Source organism: Geotrypetes seraphini, chromosome 13 (assembly GCF_902459505.1).
Source record: "Geotrypetes seraphini chromosome 13, aGeoSer1.1, whole genome shotgun sequence".
NCBI classification, from domain to species: Eukaryota; Metazoa; Chordata; class Amphibia; order Gymnophiona; family Dermophiidae; genus Geotrypetes; species Geotrypetes seraphini.
The window spans coordinates 13413227-13429519 of record NC_047096.1 but is presented as its reverse complement, the minus strand read 5'-3'; the positions used below and the strand labels follow the sequence as shown (position 1 = coordinate 13429519).

General features: G+C 42.0%; 1 protein-coding gene across 2 annotated transcripts; it reads left to right on the top strand.

The window, feature by feature from the left end:
- Nucleotides 1-763: 763 nt before the first annotated feature.
- On the top strand, nucleotides 764-13882 carry FANCE (FA complementation group E). 2 transcript variants are annotated; one of them, XM_033918417.1, is made up of 10 exons: nucleotides 765-1593; nucleotides 2344-2989; nucleotides 4044-4088; nucleotides 6180-6239; nucleotides 6861-7004; nucleotides 7349-7472; nucleotides 7920-7995; nucleotides 8645-8711; nucleotides 9833-9958; nucleotides 11760-13882. In XM_033918417.1, the coding sequence occupies exons 1-10, from the start codon at nucleotides 1160-1162 to the stop codon at nucleotides 11862-11864; spliced, it is 1827 nt and encodes a 608-aa protein (XP_033774308.1). In that variant the 5' UTR covers nucleotides 765-1159; the 3' UTR covers nucleotides 11865-13882. The 2 variants fall into 2 exon arrangements, with proteins under 2 accessions (XP_033774309.1, XP_033774308.1); XM_033918418.1 differs by lacking the exon at nucleotides 6180-6239 and having other exon boundaries at nucleotides 764-1593.
- Nucleotides 13883-16293: the final 2411 nt, after the last annotated feature.

Here is a 16293-nt window from a genome sequence, read left to right as displayed (position 1 = left end):
TGTGGGGGTGGGGGGTTGCTTTGTTAAAGGATGGTAGGTGGTTGGAAGGGCAAAAGCTTGAGCTCATAAGGGCAGATTATATTACCCTAGGTCTGCCATGTGTAAAATCTTGCTCTTTGGGGAAAGTTAGTATCAGAGATCACGTTCCCAGAACAAAGCAAAGGTTTGACACTAGGTTCTTATGGCCAAGCTGATATTTTCCAGCACCTGGTTTTACTAATATCCTTCAATTAATGTTGAACATGAGAATGCATATGAATATTTCAGGGGGTAGGATCTGCTGATGTGGAACTTCTCCATTTCCTGACAGCAAGGCTTCTGTGAATGCAAAACTGCCCCCCCCCCCCTATTGATTAAACTATGTCCAAGCAGGGAGCAATTTGTTTTGAGTCTTAGCAGCCCCAACCATTTTTGAAAAGCTGCAACCACTTGTACCATCCTGCTAAGTTCCAAGGTCGGGCGTAACAATGGGCTCTTCTGGTACTAAAAGACATTTATTATTTTAGATTATTCGCCTGTTTCTGAAGAGATTCACATAAACATTGAACAGTAATCGAGCATTTTCCCTGTCTGTCCCGGCAGGCTCACAATCTAGCTGTGGTACCTGGTGCTATCGAACTTGCAGCACCTAACCATTTGGCCACACAATATAAGCGCAAAAAATAAGAGCCCAAGCCTCACCACACCGCGTCTTTTACCGTTGCTCTGTCAATTCGGAACCTCTGGAAACCGAGCGGAAGTGACGTAGACGCGTGAGACGAAAGTTGCCTGTTTCCTCTCCGTCAACTCTGCGGAAGCGTCTCGGGGAGTCGAGCTTTGCCCGCGGCTGATGGTGTCAGCGGCGGCGAAGCTGGGGAGAGCGCGGCACTTGCTCTCAGCCCGCGTCTTTTACCGTTGCTCTGTCAATTCGGAACCTCTGGAAACCGAGAGGAAGTGACGTGGACGCGTGAGGCGGAAGTTTTGAAGTTGGCTGTTTCCTGTGCGCGCGCGCTGTCCTCTCCGTCAGCTCTGCGGAAGCGTCTCAAGGGAGTCGAGCTTTGCCCGCGGCTGGTGGTTTCAGCGGCGGCGAAGCTGGGGAGAGCGTGGCACTTGCTCTCAGACCGCGTCTTTTACCGTTGCTCTGTCAATTCGGAACGGTACCTCTGGAAACCGAGCGGAAATGACGTGGACGCGTGAGGCGGAAGTTTTGAAGTTGCCTATTTCCTGCGCGCGCGCGCTGTCCTCTCCGTCAGCTCTGCGGAAGCGTTTCCCAAGCTTTGCCCGCGGCTGGTGGTTTCAGCGGCGGCGACGCTTGGGAGATCGTGGCACTTGCTCTCAGCCCGCCGCGGCTCGGAGGAGACTTTTACGTGAAAGTCGGTGCTCGGGAATGGAGGAGCGGGGGGCTCTCCTGCTTGGCCGCTTTGATCGGCCCTCCCGCCTCTTGCTGCACGCGCTCATGGCTGGCCCCTGGGGGCCCCTGGCCGCCCTGAAGGCCCTCCGGCGGAACCAGGCTGGCCAGGAGCCGGAGAAGCGACCCTTCTGCTGGAGGGTCTTCACAGAGACCTTGTGCAGGAAAGAGCCCACCTTGGAGGGACCTGAGAAGACCCTGATCCTGTGAGAAATTTGAGCACTTCCCTTTCCTTTCCTGTTATTTTTACCGTTTCCTGCACGGAGTAAAGGAATTCTCGCCTTTAAATCTGCAGTGTTCCTATTCGAATGAACCTGTGTGTGTGTGTATACTCAAAACGATGTTTGACACTGGGCAATTGCGGTTAGCTGACAATTTACAGAGGTTTAAGAAGCTTTTTTTTAAAATCGTTTTCTTGTTATATGCTCTAATTATGTTTAAGGTGGTATTGGCATGGAAGTACTTCATTTTATGTATATTTGTAATAGAAGTAGATAAGCACAGCACCTTAAAAACAAGTGAGTAACAAGGTAAAGATGGGATTGCCAGAATTTCACGGATTCCTATTTAAAATAATTGAAATCTGGGTCCAAACACCGGCCTCAACAATTGATTTTAGAAATTAGAAAGCAAAAGGAGACTATTGCCTTCTGTGCTCTGAATGCTTTTTGTATTAAACTTCTGGAAGCCTACCGGTTTATTTTGTGGTTACTCTTTAACAGGTAAAAGAGTAATTTTAGGAGATAACTTTTTTTTTCTATAAGCAAATGTCTTTAGCTTAGTATGACAACTTTCAGGGGAAGATGAATTCTTTCAGAACCAGTGTTTCCTATTAGACCATCTGCCTTGAGCTTGTGTGGATGAGTGGGTAATAAATAAAAATAACCACTGCATCAAACTGGTAGTAATGCTGAGTATTCTCTTTTACCATTTGAATATTTATTTTTACTTCCTAGAAAACCTGTACTTCTGTTGCTGCCATTACTATGCCAAAGAAATCTCCTCTCTTTATTGTATGCAATACAGTCTGTTATACCAAGGGAGTGTCTACACAGAGTGCTCCAGGTTTTAAGCCAAGATGCTAGCTGTGACTCATGGCTGATCACATATAGAGATCTATTTCAGAGAGACTTTGGAGATGATAGTAATTACTCAGCACCTCTTCCTCAATCAGGAACATGCCAGCAACAGCTTAAAAGTCTATGCCAGAAACTTGCCACAGTAGGTGCGGGCAAAGTGGACTGTAAAAGGCAGCTAAGTTGGTTCAAGGACACATGTTCTGAAAGAGAGCCAGAGTGCGTCATAAGCACAGAGTCCCAGGACTCCAAGAAACGCAAGAGATCATCAGAGGAAAGCCTCAGCCTTAGTTCCTGTGATTCTGAAACAGACAGGCCAACAAAATGGAGCAGGTCCATGGGAGAAGGGTTGAACTTTGAGCCTCTCAGTGGCCATGCCTCCCAAACAGTAGCCACTGCTGCTAACAAAGACAGGGATGTTGTTATTAATGAACCAGTGCTTCAAACAGTTCAAGACCAAAAAAGCAGTGCCAGACAAGACAGCTCTGAGTTTGAAAGAACACCACAAGTACCTGACTTTATCAAGGTATCCACAAGGCTATCGTATGGAATCATGTGGGATGGTGTAATCCTTATGTTCCCTTTTAAGTATTTTAGGGCCCTTTTTACAAAGCGCAGTAGCAAATCTTGGCACAGAAATTGCGACACAACCCATAGGAATTGAAAGGTGTGCATTGAATTTGCTGCATAGGAATTGCTTCTGCGGCTTTGTATAAGGGGCCCTTAGTCAGGTATATTTATTTTCCAGATGTTACCATTTTTTCTTATTACTACTGCTGGCTTGTGATTCCATCTCTCTCTCTCCCACCCGTTTCTTTTGTTTTATTCATATGGTTTGATGCTTGTAACTTGATGTATGTAATAACGTTGAAATAAATAAAACTTTCTCACCTCCCACATGTACTGCCATTATTACTGTCATCACCCTTGACTGATCCACTCTAGCAGGCAGGAGTCAGCAATTAGCATTTTCTACCTGCCACTGCTCATTCCTCTATTGGCTTTTCTTTGCAGTCAGAATTGCATGGAACTAGCTAGTCTTGTGAAACTGCAGGGCCCTGTACAGTTCTAACTGCAAAGTAAAACTAGCAAACCAGGAGGAGGCAGCAGCAGATAAGAAGTACTTCTTGTTGACTTCACCTGCTGGTAGAACAACATACATAGAGAGTGAGGAGAACAAATAGTAGTGGTAGATTTGGCCTGCCTCTTCTCATTTCCGAGATAGCACATTTGAATATACTAATTGAGAAACACTGAATTTAGCACATCTATCAGGGCCATCCAAAATATTGGGGTGCTAGGCACATCCCTAGTTTGCCTGTGCCTTAATTCTGCCCCGGCTATGATGACTTAGCCATGGGTTGTTATAACATTTGGGGGATCTCCTAGTAATTCCTGAATTACTCTTTGTTTTAGCATTTTTATCATAAACAGAGAACATTCTATTCCAACTCTCCATCTATGTCTTTTGCCTCGGTAGTGTTCAGAAGATCTTTCTGGGATGATAGGAGGGTGTAAAGGAGGAATCTAAACTATCAGGTAACATTTTAACAGTCTAATCTTTTTTTTTTTTTTCCAAGTCATCAGTATCCAGACTGAAAGAGCTTTTGCAGACTGAAACTGATGTAAGTACTGTGCCTTCTCATAATTTCTCATCTGATGGGGTCAAAACAAAATATAAGGGCTACCTTTACATCCCACTAAGAGATGAGGGGTACAAATGCCTTTCATTGGTCATAACTGTTGAGGTGCCATCACAAACAGTTTTATGTAACTATCCACTAAATGCAATCACATGTCTGGGATGCAGGATAAAAGCATATGATCCAAAATACTGCTCAAAGAGATGGCAGGAGAGGGTAGAATTCATGTAAAAATGAACCACCACTGGTAGAGAAATGATACTTCCTGCAGCTTGCATCTATCTATCCCCTCCTCCAAACAGTGGAAAGCCTTCACATCTGGACAGAGAGGAGTGGTGGTAAATAATGTCTCTAAATGAGATAAAAATTGAGGAAAAGTGACAAATGTCTAATAATGTAACAAATATTGATAGACAAACAGGAGGCAGTGAATAATCCCAGCATTACATTACATTACATGCCATTACCTTGCAGTTGAAGGCGGATTACAGAAGAGGATTTCTGGACATGTCCAGAGGTGTTACAGAGTAGAGCGGGTTGCTTCAGAGGATTGAAATGTTTCATTCGGTGTTAGCACCATACCCAGTTCTAGAAGGGACATTTTAAACCAGTTCTGGTTTTCAGCTTATATCCCCCGTGCAGTGTGGTATTTGTAGTCCTTGATTCTGACACAGGATCCAATACCATTCAATCCTTTATTAAAAATAAATGTTTTGTTGAGGAGGAAATGAACAAAACATACAAGGCTTCTGTCTCTTAATGAGAAAATTTTACTTTGGTTTAATATAGGGCCTGTTTTACAAAGCTGCACGATAACGGCCCTGAAGCCCTTTAAATATCTATGGGCTTCGGGGCCGTTACCGTGCAGCTTTGTAAAACAGGCCCTATATTAAACCAAAGTAAAATTTTCTCATTAAGAGACAGAAGCCTTGTTGCTGCGTGGCTTTGTAAAACAGGACCATAGTTGCTTTCAATTCAATAACAAAATAATTTACAGTGCTAAAGGATTTGCAGAACTCATGATCTAAATTCATATGAATCCACATTTCAATTGTGCTTCCAGTGCTATTAGGACTTAATGAGCATAACAATCAGATTCACTGAGGGAATTGGAATAAGGCACCTAGAGAGAATCTCAGCATTCAAGCACTAGAAGCTATAAAGCTAATCCAGGTGTCCATGGAGCTGTCAGCTCTCCAGTGTCTAATGTCTGAACCGGTGCCCACAGGTACATCTCTGTGCCGTAAACCTAGAGTGCTCTTTATTGGGCACCAGCTCACTGATATGTAGAGCTTGGCCACCGGGATTTTAATTGAATGTGTTTGGATAGTTTTGGCTTTTGTCTCATCTGTCTGCTGATATTTGTCTCGTGGGAGAGGAATCAGGAATAGAAGTGTTTTGCAATATCTGATTGATAGACTCATGAGCCTCCCAAATGAGAATGATGATTATGGTAGATTTGTGTTACTTTGTTTGGGATTGTTAACTGCCCTGAATTAATCTGATCAGATTTGGCAGTATGTAGGATTTTATAAATGAATAAATAGCTGCATTCCCTACTACCACTGTTTTTCTATACAGTTGCACATGTGATTAGTTTACTCCCTGTTTTTGTGCCTTCAGTCTGCACCTTTCCAGCAAAGTGCTGCACTGAAGGCACAAGAAGGCTTTTACCTCATCAGCCCTGCAGCTTCCTTCCACTCCCATCCCTGATACATTGTGTTGGGAACAAGAAGGGTCTACACTATAGTGGGAGCACTCATGGGTATGTTTCTCTAGTGTCCTTTAACATCCCAGTAATGTGCTATAGTGGAATTACTGGAATGCCTCTATCTCTGCAGCACTGCACCTGCCTTAATATTGTAAGTCTGGGACAGATAATATCTATAGTATCCAAACCAGAACCGAAAAATAATGGTGTGGTTGCTTTTGATTGGATCTGGTGCTAGGTCACTAATACCTAAGCTTATGTGATAAGCAGGAAGGACCAGATCATTATCAGGTGACTGCCTAGCATTGCAATCTAATCCGACTGACCTTTTTTCCCCTTTGCCACTTGGTTTTTTATTGTAGATATCTGATGTACTTGTTGTACCTGAATTGCAGGTTCTGAATGAATGTGAACCAGCCCAGGTTAGTAAAAGAGATGTGACTAGGAATCCCATATGTTTCTTTCTTTGCATTTGCTATGCCGCCTTATCTTGGAGAAGTTCAGAGTGGCCTACTTCTATGTCACGGTTCTAAACCAAGCCCTCAGGACACAGCCAGCCAGTTAGATTTTCATAGATTTGGATACAGTGAAGGTAGTGCATATCAATTTATCACATGCATATTCATGGTGGATGTCCTGAAAACCCAACTGGCTAGGTGTGTTCCAAGGAACGGATTGAGAACCTGTGTTCTAAATTCATAGCTTCAAAGTTAGTGCACCTCTGTAACTAGCCCCTGTGCGTGCAGTGTTTGTGTTCCTGCTGTAACATAGACTCTAACGCAGGGATGGACAACTCCAGTCCTCAAGGGTCGGAATCCAGTTGGGTTTTCAGGATTTCCCCAATGAATATGCATTGAAAGCAGTGCATGCAAATGGATCTCAAGCATATTTATTGGGAAAATCCTGAAAACCTGACTGGATTCTGGCCCTTGAGGACCGGAGTTGCCCACTCCTGCTCTAGCACCTAAATTACCTTGGCTTTATTTTATATTTATTTTACAAAATGAGGGCATTAATAGTAATAACTGTTCCCTCCTTTCTAGCTGATGGAGCTTTGTTCATTGCTACAGTTCTCGGAGCTTTCCGAACAGGCTGTATTGCATTTCTGCACCAGGCTCCAGGCCCTCACACCTGACCTCAGCTTTAGCAGTGCAAAAATTCTGACCACAAGCCTCTTTCTGAAAAGAGTGAGTATGAGACAGTTCTGCTTCTGGGGATGGTTAGAAGTATGAGAGAGCAGGAGAAAATATTCAGCACTTTTGTTCTGTCTTCTTTACCACTCATCTGAAATAATCTCATGCGTATGAATGGGACTCCAGCTGCTGCCCACTGAGGCATTCCTGATTATGGACTAATTTTTACAACTGATTCCCATTTGTCCTGGGTGGCAATGAAATGGCTTCAAGACAGGAGTACATGTTGAGAGGACTGGATGGGTAACTGAGATTGGTTGGTAAAAGAAGGCAGCAAGTGCTTTCCCTTCACTGCTGAAGGGGGTGTGTTTGAGTTTTCTTCTCTTTTTTGCCTGCAGGTTCTTTCACTGACAGAGCCTGCCTCACGGCTTCTCATCAGCGCACTAACCTTGTTCTGCTCCAAGTATGCTGGTTCCATCTGCTGTGGTCTGATTAACCCTGTTCTGCAGGCTCCAGAAAGAGGTCTTTTGGATTCAGAACATCTCATTTCTTTTGTGATAACTGATTCTAATTTTGACCAGCCTTCATGGCCCCTTTATATTACAGTAGTTCCACAACGAACAATTCAGCTGTTATTCCTTTCTCTATAGTATCTGCACTAAAATTTCTTCATCCTCTAAAGCCATGAGTGCCCTAACTAGAGGTTTTCCAGTCTCTTTCCCCCCTCCCTATTTTCTATTTTGCTTGTGTCATAAGTAGGTCAGTGTCTGTTATGATACTTATGTTTGACAAATGCTTCTGCCACCATATAGTTCATGCCCTTGTGCTGTTGAGTGGCAGTAGCAATGCCAACGTGTTGCATGTTGTACCTTGGCTCACCATATGCTGGAGGGTGTGAGCCCCCTGTACTTTGTAAACTGTATTGTTAATATGTATAATCTTAAACCTTGCTGTTTCTTGTTGTTGCAGGGTTCTTGCAGCTGGAGCTGCTTTGCCGAATGATAGAAGAGTGTCTAGAGCCTGACCATCTCGTGCTGGTTTTCAGGTACATTTAATAGTAAGAAACAGTAAGGAGGGGATGGCTCATTGGTTAAGGATTACGGTGATACCTGAACAATCCCAGACCATCCATGTGGCGGTTTCTGGAGCGAGTAGTGATCTGCATTTCGTAGGCTGGAAGCTCATTGAAATAGGCCTCATGCCAAGAAAAACACCAAGACCTAATGACCACCTTCTTGTGCACTCACACAAAAATCCAAAGCACTCATGTATTGACAGATGGAAAGATGGCAGTTTTGGGTAGAAATTGCTTTGATATCAAGATTTATAAGAAAATGGGCATCTGGGGTATGCGCTGCTTGCCTGTTCATTCCATGGCTGTCCTTACAGTTCATGGTGTTACAGAAGAGAAGGCACTTCTTAGTTTGTGATCATTTTTGGGTGCATACTTGGATAGGAGTGTGTGTCTGTATGACTGGATGTAGTGAAAGAGGTTAAGCAGCTGCTAATTAGCACTGATAGAAATTGTTCCTTTTCAAGATCATAGCTTTTATTTTCCCTCTGGCAGTCTGAGCACAAATGTCTTTATGTGTGTGTATTTATTTCTGCATTGTGCACTTGTTGCAGTAGTGGGAGGTAAGTAGATGTCCTTCTTTGTATCATATTGCATTTTCTTTCTTGTTCTCTGCTTGCAGGCAGGTCCTGGAAGTGCCTTGGTCTGAGCAGGATATTTCTGTACTGCACACACTGCTAGGAAAAAAGGTGAGTAGGACACATGCTATGTAGTAAACCATTCTTATCTAATTACGATCTTCCCTTATTTTGTTGGATCCTCAGACGTCTACTGTTGAGTGTTGAGTCACAAGGGCTTAATGTCCCGTTTCAGCAGCTAAGTTCTTCATAGGTCCCATAGTTTTTATTCATTTTCTATTTAGTAATGTTGCAATTTTAAACAATGAAGGACACTTATCTGCTATGTAAAAGCATCGCAAGGATCTCCCCTTCCGACATGACCACATTTCAGTTTCTTTCTTCAGGGTCGGGGTTCCTCACTTTTCATAAATCTACGAAAAATGGATCCCTTTGAAGAGTGCTTTCCTAATATGTTTCTATGATGTCATTAACTAAGAAAATAAACAGCAAACTTTTGTATAAGGTTAAGATGAAAAATTCGTACCCAGATTCTGTTGCCTTGTTTTGCTACTATCTTCTTTTGATCATTGGATCTGAGCATCTGACCTCTGTTCCTTCCTTGAATTTTAAACCAGCAGCAGTGAAGCTAAATTTGTTGTTGTTTTTTCTTAGTTAATGACATAGAAACATATTAGGAAAGCACTGTTCAAAGGAATCCATTTTTCATAGATTTATGAAAAGTGGAACCTCGACCCTGAAGAAAGAAATTGAAACATGGTCATGTCGGAAGGGGACATCCTTGCAATGCTTTTATATAGCAAGTAAGTGTCCTTCGTTATTTAAAATTACAGCATTACTAAAAGAAATAAGAACACTACTAAAAAGAAAATGTATAAAAACTATGGGACCTATAAAGAACTGAGCTGCTGAAGCGGGGCATTAAGCCCTTATGACTCAACGCTCACAGCCGTCTGAGGATCCAACAAAATAAATACTTTATATGATATTATCTTTATACAGGGTAGATCGTAATTAGATAAAAATTGTTGAAGTCTTTGATCTCCCTATCACAATAGCCAATTTTAAGGAATAATTTTAGAGATTGGGAGATGTAGTAAATCATAGCAGTGGAACAACTGGGTTTGTGGGAGTCATTGTAAAATATACAAAGCACACAGAGGAGGTGAAGCTATGATGATGTGTGGGAGAAGAACATGACTGCATTGAAGGGTACATTTGTCTTCTTTCAGGTGATGCTGAGCCCTGACCTTTTTGATCTTTTGATCAGGCATCTCTGTCAGCGAGCACCTGAGTTCGTCAAGTCGGTGAAATTTGCTAAGTTGATGCTGACGGTGCTAACTAAGTATCAGAGCTGTGTGAGTAACAGTAAGATGGGGGCATCACCTGGGGTGACTCAAGTACTCAAGGTGGGCTGTTGGGAAAGATCCCTGGGGCATCTGGCATACACAAGATGAGATTTTGGAAGAGGAGCCTGGAGCATTTGGATTATGCAAGGATGGAAGAGGCAAGATATAAGTGTTTAGAATACTGAAAGAGAGGCTGGGAAGGGTCCCGAGATACCTTGAGTACTGTAACTGGGATGTTGGATGAGGTGAGGGAATGTGGAAGTTGCTGAAATTTATCCTTCATGCTTTAGATTACAATCTGTAGTAGAGAATGACACGGGGATAAATTTGTTCTGTCCCCGCAAGATATATCTCAATCCCTGCCTGTCTCTGTGAGCTCTGGCCGTGCCCCAACCCTGCAAGCTCTGTCCTCATCTGCACAAGCCTTGAAATGATTTTAAAGTGTTCGAAGCTTGTGCAGATGAGGACAGAACTTATGGGGATGGGGACAAATTTGTCCCTGTATTATTCTCTAATTTGTAGGATGCATGTGATCTTATATTAAAAGTTGTCTGATATGTTAATTATATACAACAAAGAAAAATGGGGAGACCCAATGATCCACAGTGAAAAGAATCCACTGATGAAAACAAAAAACTATGGATACAGATGTTCTGGAGATAATTTATTAAACACTGACATATAAAACAATAAAAATTCAATTAAAAAAGTACAATGATAAAAAATACTGTGATAAAAATCCAACCGGACCCTACACGGTCCGTGTTTCAGTGAACATGCCTTCCTCAGGGGTCCAATGGTTTGCAACCTAGCATTTTTTTTTTTTTTTGCTTCTTCAGCTTGTCTGCGGTGTTCTTTGCTCACATATTTAAAGACAATAGACTGTTTTCAGTCCAATTCTTTATATGTGAGGTTGAAGAATTGTTGGGTGGGGGGGAAAGGGTTATAATTTCTACTTTAATGGATTATATGTATAAGAGTGGCAAGTGCTGTATATTTTATTAGTAATGTAATGTTTTAATATTAATCACTTGTTTGTCAATTTTAAAATGAATAAAGAATTTCAAAACAAAAAAAGTGAAAGCTTTTATTCTACTGTCCCCATATCTTAGCCTTTTGGAACTCAATCTGGGATCAAATAAATTGTTTATTGGAAAACCATATAGCGTTATCATATGATACTGTGATATTTGGAATGTCTATGAGAAAAAAGAGTCAGATATCAGCATGTAACAACAAACTTTTAATGATTTTGACTGGAGTTGCCATCCAACATATTACTAATAACTGGAAAGTTCACAGTAGGCTTAATTTTAATTTTTGGTGGAACTCAGTATGTCACATATATAGAATGGAAAGATCAATAGCGGTACAGAATGGAAATTATAAAAATTTTATTAAAATATGGGAGCCATTAACATCTTTCTGTCATGATTAAATGCCATTTTTCTATTAATTACACACCATTTAGTATTGGGTGGGGGGAGGGTTTCAAATATATGATCTTATAATGAATAGAGGAATTTGAGGGAGGGTGGGATGAGGGTTACATTTTTAATTATAAGGTATAATGATAAGATGTTCAAGTGCTCAAACTAATTGTGTTTATTATGAATATTTATACACTTGATGAAAGTTTTAAAATAAATAAAGAATTAAAAAAAAAAAGTGAAAGCTCCATTAGAAATGGACACTGTGGCTTCAAAACAGTTTACCTTCCAGCCCTAAATGTGTGATTTAACAGCATGCTGAAGGTGCAAATGATAAATAAACCCACCTGTGCTTTTCTCCTCCCTTTTTTTCTTCCTAGATTACAACTGCCCACTGGACTTCCTTGGCCAGTACTCTAACCCTGAATGATACGTTTCTTAAGAAGTCTCTCCAGGCTGCCCTGAAGCGATTGTCTGTCTCATAAAAAAGAAAGTGTTTCTTTGTTGCTGTCCTTGAATTTGTTGTGTATGACATGCTGCCCCGGAAAAGAACTCGGTCTGCAGAGTAGGAAGTGGATTTCTATGGCTCAGCGTGGCAAGACTGTAAGGAGTATTAAAACTTCAGAGGCAGTAGGAACTTTTGAGAACAAATGCCACAAGGGAAAAAGAGGGCTAAGGCATAAAATGAAAATATAATTATATAAATGTCATAGATCACATAGAGTCTGTCGAGCAGGACTTGCTATGTCTGATGTGCGCCCAAAATGCGCTAAAGAGGTGTGACGCTGGACCATATGTTTTGCTTCTATCTGGAAGTGCTGATTTTCTGGCATCACAGTGTATTTATAATAATACATTCAATTAAAATTATTGTGTGAAGTGCTCAGATCTGCAACCATATAGAATAGTATAAAACTAAACCGTGGTTTACCGTGGGACCATCATAGCATATCACTGTCTCGGCTGCCAATGAAGAATCAAAAGAAAACAAGAGCTTATCTGTGATTGTCCCGGTGGTCTCATGTAGAAGCGGCAACAGCAGTAGTGAATTTAAAATGTGAATAAGTGCCTTGAACCCCCCCCCTCCCGACTCAAGTTTTGTGGCTTTCATCAGGAGGGGATACTCTTCTTCTTCTTGCTGACTCAACTGTCGGAAGGACAAATTGAAAACGCCCAGAATTACTTGTGATTTGGTTTCTTGGTTTTGATGTTTTTGTGGTTTTACTGCTTGGGACTCTTCGGGAGGACAACTTTCCAGAGGCTGGAAATATAGTCAAACTGATTCCTAAAGGTGTGAGACTTTTTGGCATGTGCTATTTTAATGGCCCAAAAAGAAGTGCTTTGATTTGGCTTTCAACTGCCCCAACTACGGTGCAGCTGTGGAGGCAGCAGATGATGCTTTTACAAATGCGGCATCTAGATGTCCCCGACTTCAACTTGCCAATGGACATACAATTTCATGTGATGGGACCAATATTGGCATACTCTTTCTCCAAGAGTCCTGAATTTAGCATTAAAAATTTTTTATTGTGATGAGTGTCTGTGATGCCTCATATGGTATGGGGTGGGGATTGTTTTAAACAAACTAAAGGGAGAGCTTTGGGTTGCATGTTCCCTGGAACTGGTTGGTCCTGCTTATTCATTTATGGTATGTTCCTGGAGTGCTGATGTATTGTTTGTGCTTCAAGAAAAATGATATAAATCTAATAGATTAATGATAATGGAATTATAATAAGTGTGGGACAACTGGAGGGTTCTCCTGGAGCTGTGCCTTATTCTTACAAGTTCTGTAGTGCTGTACAAATTCTGCGCAAAGGAGTTTATAATCCATATCACTCCTGTGCATTAGAACACTGTCCCTTAATCTAGTTGTGAGAACCTATTTCACAGTTGTTGCATTTGACTAATGCTAGAAAATGGCTCAATTTATTCCGAATTTATTTAGTGACATAAATGACGTGTCTTCCCTAAAAAGCTTCAATTGAGAAACTTTTTCTGTGATAAAAATTTCACTTTGTTCCTGGCCACAGTAAAGTGTGCTGGTTCTTTGTACCCGCTTGCACTCTGCAGATCAACTTTGCACTCTGGTTTTTTTCCCTAGCACTATGCAGCGGTTGTTGAGGAAATAATTGAAGAGTGCTAGAATAGGAAAACTAATTTTTTTTTTTCAACATCGCCTGTGTGTTTTCTCCTCTGTTCTTTTACATCCATCACTATAATAGTACAAGAGAGATAGATGGCAGTAACACAAGCACAATGTTCTATGCTATATATAAGGCCATTGCATTAGCTTAGTGTTCTTTAGTGCAAGGCCCAGGGGCCAGTGGTGGCCCCTGGAGACCTCTGGTGGCTTTTATTGTCTTTCTGGCTTTTTTCTGCTATGCTCTTGACAGCAAGCTCATGACAGAAGGGGGAAGTGCTACATGCTTGAAGAATGAGGTATTTCAGTAACCGAAGGGAATGCCTACCTGCTTGAGAGTGCATCCAATAAAAGGTTTAAAGGCAGACTGGTGTGGTTCTCATTAACATTTACTAGTCAGTAGTGTTGAGATCTCACAAGATAAGCTAGTTCCCACAAACTTTAAGAAGCTGCAGCACTAAACTCAGGACCTTGGCTGGAAGGCATCCAGAAATGTGTAGATGTTGACATGATGACATCATGCACATGTGATGTCATCATGTTGACATCTGCATATGTGTGGAGGCCCTCCAGATGGCGCCCTGAACCCTATTACTACGCCAGTGGGGGGAGTAGTGGGTGCTGGAGGAGGAGAGGAGTCGGCCGGCGCCGATTGCAAGAGGCACGTCAGCCAGTGTTGATTCCTCTCCTCATCGATGGTGTGCCGCAATACACTATGATAAACTGTTTAATGACTCTCTTTCATCTCATTTGGGTCCAAAGTGGCTCTTATTTAAAAATTAGTGATGGGCACTGTGTTAACTCCTAACTGGTTAGATTCTAATGGGACTAGTTAGACAGACACTTAATGAAAGCTCAACATTTAAAAAGGAATTGAATTCCAATACTGAGCCAAGATAGCAAAATGTTATAATGGAATAGTTAAGTAGATAGATTTAACAGAAGTATGGAACTTGATAATATCTATTTGTAAGTCTTTACAAAGAATTAATAACACAGTAACCAAAGCGCTAGACTGACTGTTGAAAGCTTGAGGCAAGAGAAGAGTGGATAGTTTTGTGGAGTAGAAGAAGAGACATCTCGTAAAATACCTGAAAAGTATTATTTGTCAGTATTCCTCAAGACCAGTTTGCATTTGTGGGTATACGTTGTCCTGCCAGCAGGTAGAAACTACTGCTCCCCGATTCAGGAAAAAAAAAATTCAATTTCATTCAGCCTATTTAATCGATTTTCCTGCCCAATTGGGTGGGGTTTTTTTTTTTTTTTTTTTCAAACATCCTGGTGGGTTTATTTTATAGCTTCTTCACCTACCCCACCCCCTTTGCCCTCTCCTACCCACACTGGTGCTGTGGTGTAAACAAAATAAACAAAAAAGACTTTTCTTCTCTCTGTTAAATCCTAGCTTACGTTGACGGTCTAACATCAGCTCTGTCAGGATACACATTTCAAATCTTGACATGATTGTAATCACAAAACAGAAAATAAAAGTATTTTTCTACCCTTTGTTGTCTGGTCATTATTCAAATCATGTTGGTCACAGGTTCTGGTTGTCTTATAACTTGCCAGGGTCTCCTGCCCATTTGTCGTTTTCTTTCTCCATCCATTTTTCATCTCTGTCCTCTCCCTCCATTTCTCTTCCCTCTCCCGGTCTGGCATCTTTCCTTTTTTTTGTCTCCATCCCCGCAGCTGCAGCGATGGACCCAACCATCCCCAGATCCAGCATTTCTCCCTCCTGGTCCACCATCTTTCCCTTTCTTTTCCCAACTACCCTCCTATCCAGTATCTCTATCCTCCCCCCACACCATCCCTTATGTCCAACTTCTCTCCCTTTCTGTTCTTTGGGAGGAAAGGAACAGAAAAGGAGAGAAGTTGGACACGGGATGGTGTAGAGGGGAGATAGAGATACTGGATATGAGGGTAGTTGGGAAGAGAAAGGGAGAGATAGTGGGCCTTGGGGTGGTGGGGAAGGAGGGAGAGATGCTGGATGAAAGGGTAGTTGAGAAAATGAGAGATGGTGGATCTGGAAATAGTGGGGTCCATCGCTGCAGCTGCGGGGATGGAGACAAAGGAAAAATGCCAGACCTCCAGGGGGAGGGGAAGAGAAACAGAAGGAGAGGACAGATATGGAAAATGGATGGAGAAAGAAGAAAACGACAAATGGGCAGGAGCCCCTGGCAAGTGAATTATCAGAAGACAACCAGAGCCTGGGGGGGGGGGGAGGGAGGGAGGGGGTGTCCTGTCCTGTCCCGTCCTGTGGAAAAAAAATATAAATAGTTACACTATGTTTACATCAGAGCCAGTGTGGGGTTGGAGAGGTTGTAACACTATACTTCTACTAAGACTAAAGGCTCCTTTTACAAAGGCACGCTAGCGGTTTAATGAGTGTAATAGCGCGCGCTAAACTGTTGGATGCGCTAGCCGCTACCACCTCCTTGAGTAGGTGGTAGTTTTTGGCCAGCGCGGGGGTTAGCACGTGATGAAAAGTCACACGCGTTAACCCCACTAGCGTGGCTTTGTAAAAGGAGCACATTTAGCACGTGCTAAATTGGTTAGCGTACCTTAATAAATGGACCCCCTAAGTATCTTAATAAAAAAATTTGGCCCGCGACTGAGCCTATGTTTTAGATTTCAGCCCCTTATGTGATTGAGTTTGACACCCCTGCCCTAACAGAACTATCAAAGCAGAGAGAAGTTTAAAATTAAATCATGTAATTTTTAATGAGAATAACTAATGGACAGCCTGGATGGACAGTTCAGGTCTTTATGTAACAGGG

Excerpts from the sequence above, each read along its gene's own strand:
- FANCE (XM_033918417.1), top strand. The coding sequence starts at position 1,160 with ATGACGTGGACGCGTGAGGCGGAAGTTTTGAAGTTGCCTATTTCCTGC. Across the intron at positions 2,990-4,043 it reads AAGTACCTGACTTTATCAAG|TCATCAGTATCCAGACTGAA; the intron begins GTATCCACAAGG and ends TTTTTTTCCAAG. Across the intron at positions 6,240-6,860 it reads ATGAATGTGAACCAGCCCAG|CTGATGGAGCTTTGTTCATT; the intron begins GTTAGTAAAAGA and ends CCTCCTTTCTAG.